The sequence below is a fragment of the Zophobas morio genome, unplaced genomic scaffold, assembly GCF_036711695.1.
Source record: "Zophobas morio isolate AGI-343-1 ecotype UQ-CSIRO unplaced genomic scaffold, CSIRO_AGI_Zmor_V1 ptg000006l, whole genome shotgun sequence".
In the NCBI taxonomy this organism is placed as follows: Eukaryota; Metazoa; Arthropoda; class Insecta; order Coleoptera; family Tenebrionidae; genus Zophobas; species Zophobas morio.
The window spans coordinates 12211587-12217914 of NW_026972111.1; the positions used below are offsets into that span (position 1 = coordinate 12211587).

The following is a 6328-nucleotide window of genomic DNA, read 5'->3' on the forward strand; positions in this document are numbered from 1 at the left end:
AGTTAGGTATGCATCAATCCAATTGTAAAGCTTACCCGATATACCGAGGTGCTTGATTTTGTGAAGTAGTCGGCGCTTGGGAACCCGGTCAAATGCTTTGGAGAAATCTAAATATAGTACATCTAGTGAGTTGCCACCATCATTCTCCTTAGTCCAGTCTGATAGACAACATAACAGGTTTGACTGAATGGATTTGCCAGGTAAAAATCCATGTTGCTCTATTGGGATTAATTGATGTTCATTTAGAAATTTTATTAATTGGTCGTATATAATGGATTCCATAAGTTTGATAATAATAGAAGTCAGACTGATTGGCCTGTAGTTGTTAGCATTGAATTTGTCACCCTTCTTGAAGATAGGTCGGATTAAGGCGGTCCGCCAGTCAAGAGGGAGCAGGCCAGAATTAAACGACTGAGTCATGAGAATGCCTAAAGGTTTACAGAGGGTATCAGCACAGTTTGATAAGCATTTGGCTGTGATAAGATCTGGTCCTGGAGATTTGGAAGCGTCTAGACTCGCCAGCTTTTTGTGCACCACGGTAGGGGTAAATACGATCTCGCTAAGTGATGTAGGGTTGCTCGAACCGAGTATTTTGGGGATATGACCAGGAGGCTCATTTGTAAACATGTGAGAAAAAGCATCCGCGAATGTATCCGCGATGTCTTTACTATTTTCTATAATATCTCCGAAGGGACTTTGGATCTGTATCTTACCAACAGGACCCGAGAGCTTAGTATGGAGATATTTATACAGCCTTTTAGTGTCTTTAGACTCCGCGATGTTTGATTCGTAAACGCATCTGGCCTCTTTGATAGTGGCCGATAGTCTGTTTGAGAACTTCCTATGAGTCTTGTAATCACATTCGGAGCCAGTTCTTTTGTATACACGCCACAGCGTTCTTTTGTTCCTTATTAAACTTAAGATTTTTGCATTAATCCATGGCTTTTTGGATGATCTTTTATCGTTAACGAAGGTGGTATGTCGTGCAACAGTACTGTGAAGACAGCTCTTGAAAATTGTCCAGTTGTCAGTGACTAAAGATTTGGATAGCAATGAACGCCAGTCGAATTTACTTAGGCCCCGATTAACTGCATTATAGTCTATTACTGCCCTCTTTAATGAGACAGTTCTCGTCCGAGATGACTTGCAAATTTGGAGGTCAACTGTTAAAACGATATGATCCGATTTTCCGATTGGGTCTAGATAATCAAGGTTAGTTAAGGAATGTTCATCCGATGTTATTACAAGATCAAGCGTGGAGGGGCTCTGACCGAGTCTGTATCTCGTGGGTTGGGTTACCAACTGATTTAAGTGTGTACTTGTTATCATGTCGACAAGAAACTGCGACGAGGGTTTATGATGTCGACTGGGGTCAATTGGCCAACGTATGTCGGCCATATTAAAGTCACCAAAAATGAAAACTTTTTCATGAGCAGCCGTTAAATTGAGGATCAGTTCTATTAGAGTTCTGTCATTATCAATAGAAGTTGAGGAAGGTCTATAGATGCACCCTAGAACAAAACTAGTGGTATTTGTAGTTAATTCTAGAAACAGCGATTCAACGCCACCTAAATCAGTACCAATGTCTTTAATGTGAAATTCTGAAAATATTTGGTCAGCTAAATAGATACAAACTCCGCCTCCTTTACTCCGATTTCGGTCGCTACGGTAAATTGTGTATCCGTCCAAAGCAATGATGCCATCCGGTACTGATGCGGATAACCAGGTCTCTGTCAGTATGATAATAGAAGGTTTATCTTCCTGAACAAACGCATTTAGGTCGTTATACTTTGCCATCAGAGAAGCTATATTAGTGTAAGCTATTGAGCAAACAAAGTAATTATTGCTGTTATGTACGAGTTTGAATTTTACGAATAGAAAAGAATTGGAGAAAAGATCAAGATCTAGCGAGTTGGTGTACCGTAAGTTTCAAATAAATTGGAAACGTTGTTTTCTGGGTCATCTGTCAGGTAGCTGCAAGCTTTTTTAATTCTTTTCTGAATGTTCTTACAACGACTTTTAGCAGCTTTGTGACACAAAAGAGGGTAGATATCATATAACATGTCGAGTGCACCTTTAGTATCATGTGTGTATTTGTTAACAAGTCCTAAAATGTTGGGTTCGCCATTTGATTTTTCAAAAAAGTCTACAATTTCATCAAAACTTAGTGGGTATTGGGCATTATTAATCAATTCCTTGGCTGGTAATAGCATTTCGGGGATGGGAGTGAGGCTCTCAGTTGAGTCAGAGGGTCTAATTCTTTTTTGTCCCCTTTGATCGCCAGAGTTATCCACAGTTCGTTGTGATAGGTCAAGAGGGGGTTGAACTGGTTGCTCCTCAGGTAACGGGCGTTTCTCGCCAGTGAACTGAGGTGTCGAAGTTGTAGTGTCAAGAGGGGGTTGAACTGGTTGCTCCTCAGGTAACGGGCGTTTCTCGCCAGTGAACTGAGGTGTCGAAGTTGTAGTGGAAGTGTCCATTTGGGCGCAAGTTTCTGTTTTATTGGGACAGTCACTGACAAAGTGTCCCGTGGCTTTACATCTGAAGCAGACATCGTCGTAGCTGAGGAATACTCTGTAGTTCGTGCCATCGTATTTTATGACCGTAGAGGATGGTAGTTCAATTGACTCATTAGGCTGAACGTAAATTTGACGTCGAAAGCTTAGAATGTGCTTAAATTGGTTACCTTCTATACTCGCCTTCAGGTAAGATATTTTCGAGACGGCAGTTAAGCCTACAGTTTGCACAAGATTTTCTAAGATACTGTTAGGAACCGAAGGGCAAACATTAGAAAATATAATTCGTCGTGCAGGGTTCATTAGTCGTCTCACTGTTATTTCGGACTCATTTATTTTTACGGTTGAATGCTTAGCTACAAATTCGTCGACTAGGGCTTTGGAACTCAGGTAAATGCAAACACGGCCATTGGACATTCGTGATGCAAAGGTAATATTCTCAGGTTGCACTACATCAGCTATAGCGACAACATAGTCGGTCAGCTTTAGATTATCGACAGCATTTAGAACTATCGCCTGTTCTTTTGTTGGGGGTTGGGACGAAGAAGTTGCCATATTTTATTTTGATTTAACTTCGGCTAAGTCAAGGGACTGGTCTCGCCTTGCCGCGCCGTACGGCAAACGGCTGAGCACTCAGCCGATTCGGTGTAAAAACAAATCGCTGGCAGATTAGGAGGGGCAAAAAGTTGTATGCGAAAGAGATTGACGAAGGGAAACATGAAATTTGCTTCCCTTTGGTATAAACTCTTGTGCTGATTTTAGCACAGCGCGTTGGACGGTACTGTTGCCTTATGCTGGTTAGTTTAAAACCTTTTATTTAGGACAAACTCACCGGCATGGAGAGAAAATATCGGGAGCCAAGATATACTGCTAGTTCACTCAGTACTCAGCACTCACCTTTTACTGCTTTACTCAGATAAGAATAGTTAAGCAATTCAAACGCAGGTATAATATTAAATTTATCTATTGTATGCAGAAAAACAAAGGGACAGGTAGAAAGAGAAATGGGAGAGCCAGAAAGAGGAGAAATATTATTATTTTTATCTAAATATATCAAAGGAATTCTGAAGTAGGTTATATTGATTACACATCTCATAAATAGGAGAGTATTTTTCTATATTAAGACGAGGTGTTCGCAGATAAAAACAGGGGTGAGAACGAGCAGACGATCTAGGAACGAAGAACGATAATTTGCTGAGAAGATCAGAACAGTCAATATCAAAATTTATTAACTTTTTAAGAAAGATTAACAAAGCCTTTATTCGTCTAGTATTCAGATCCTCCAACTCAAATCTTGAAAGAAGTGCCGAATGAGGAGATCCTCTGGCTGGGTAAACACCATCCACCCTATATGCCAAGTATTTTAGAAGACGACGCTGAACTTTTTCAACTGCCTGGATATGACATTGTGTAAACGGTGACCATACTATACTAGCATACTCCAGCTTCGATCAAACATAAGCAGAATATAAAACTCGCATGCAACCAATGTCCTTAAAATTCCTGCTGCATCTAATAATAAAGCCTAGTGACTTTAGGGCTTTTGAACACATGTTGCTAATATGATTCTCAAATGTCAATTTGGAATTAAAGAAGACTCCTAAATCATAATGTGTCTCCACTCTGGTTATAAGTGAATTGCTTAAGCTATAATTAAACATTATTTGCATGCTTTTATTAGTGATGGACAAGATTTTGCATTTACTGTAATTTACAGGAAGGAAATGGGAAGAACTATAGCTTAGAAAAATATCAAGATCATTCTGCAAAATAATACAATCTTCAACTAATGTAATTTGTCTGTAAATTTTTAAGTCATCAGCATAAATTGAAACATTTGACTTAATGTTCTTAACGATATCATTGATGTATATGACAAACAACAGAGGTCCCAATACTGAGCCTTGAGGCACACCAGAGGGTACAACAGTAATTATCGACTCATGACCTTGATATTTGACACGCTGTAATCTACTACACAAATAAGAACCAATTAGCTTAATGAGAGAATCAGAAAAGCCAAAGTTACACAATTTTGCTAACAGGATATTATGATTAAGTTTGTCAAAAGCTTTAGAATAATCGGTGTAAACTACATCAACCTGAAGTTTTGCATCAAGTTGGTCAGCTGCAAACTGCGTAAAAGCACACAAATTTGTAACAGTAGACCGGCCAATGACAAATCCATGCTGAGAATCACTAATTAAACTGCGAATATTGAAAAAGAAAGATTTATGCAACACCGTTTCAAAGATCTTGGCGAAGTTACATATCAAAGATATAGGTCTGTAATTTTCCACAGCAGTTCGTTCGCCACATTTAAATACGGGAGAAATTATGGACAATTTCCATACATCAGGGAAAGTGCACGTCTTTAAGATTAGATTAAATAATATGGAAAGAGGATAAGCCAACACAGCTGCACAATCTGACAATAAGAAAGCAGGAATATTGTCATGACCCGATGTATTATTCGCTTTTATTTGCTTAAGAGCACAAAGGACCTCGGATTCAGAAATAGATGTTAAGTTGAAACTTGTGTTTGAAGCTCCGTCAAGAAAATTATCAATATTATCAATATTACAAGTATTATAGTTGCTAGAAAAATGTTCTGCAAAGGCATTAACGATGTCAACAGGTTTTGTTAATAACTTATCAGAGTACATCATCTGCGAAGGAATGGCATTAGAACTATTTAAATTATTAACGTAAGACCAAAACCTGCGAGGTTCAAACTTGATTTTAGCTTCAAGATTAGATGTGTAGTTGACAAAAGCAGCTTTTATATCCCGTTTAAGTTCAGATCTAACTCTTTTAAAACGACTATATGTTCCCACACTTTTCCTTAATCTGAAATTACGAAGCAGCCTCCATTTAAGTTTTAAATTGCTGATGATTGCAGCCGTGAACCAAGGAGGAAAAGATGATTTCCGTAAGCGATGGGTTTTCGGAACATGCAATTCAAGTGCCATGTTAATCTGATCATAAAAAAGAGAGCAAGCCTGATTGACATCATTAATGTTATTAAGGAACTCCCAATTGGAATCTGTCAAATATTTATATAAACCAGGATAATCAGCTCTTCGAAAATTCCACTGTTTATGAGCAGATCTATTATTATTTATGGATTTCTGTCTTGGTTTCTGCCGCTTTATAGTGATCAAAAGGGATGGGTGATGAAGATCCTCATTAACCAGAGAATCAGAAGCCTTTTCAACTAAACAGTGGAATCCTGAAATCACTAAATCGAGACACCGCCCATTAGCATTGATGATATTGTTAAACTGTCGGTAATCACAAAAATACAAAAAGTTATATAAAGATGACAGAGGACTATTACCCGTTACAGAACCAGATGAACTGTATTGATAATTAGAAATATTAAAATCCCCAATTAGGAGAACACGCTGATTATATAATTCAGTTGTGGCAGAGATTAAATGAAATAACAATTCATATTCCTCGACATTGGCTTTAGGTTGTATGTAAATTACGAAAATATAGATAGTGAAACTGGCTGCAGAACATTTGACACAAACTAAATCCGTGAATTATTATTATTATTATTATAGAAGTAGAAGTAAGGCGGCAAAATGCCGATGCACTTCATTACAAAGTCAGAGTGTGCATTAATACAAGATAATATAAATAAATATGAATACAATAATAATATAAATTTAAAAAGAGCTAGAAAGAATTGGAAAAGTGGGCGTCAAGTCGGTTCTTGAAGGCATTGAGTGACGAGGCTGCGATGACATCATCCGGCAGAGTGTTCCACAAATTTGGTATTCTGTTTGTGAGGAAGTGTTGCCTAC

General features: G+C 38.1%; 1 protein-coding gene across 1 annotated transcript; it reads right to left on the bottom strand.

The window, feature by feature from the left end:
- Nucleotides 1–3627: 3627 nt before the first annotated feature.
- LOC135123838 (uncharacterized) lies at nucleotides 3628–6123 on the bottom strand. Its single transcript, XM_064048715.1, has 3 exons — nucleotides 6053–6123; nucleotides 4543–5873; nucleotides 3628–3707 (listed from the first exon to the last, which is right to left on the bottom strand). Exons 1-3 carry the CDS (start codon nucleotides 6121–6123, stop codon nucleotides 3628–3630), a joined length of 1482 nt encoding a protein of 493 aa, XP_063904785.1.
- Between the last annotated feature and the right edge of the window lie 205 nt (nucleotides 6124–6328).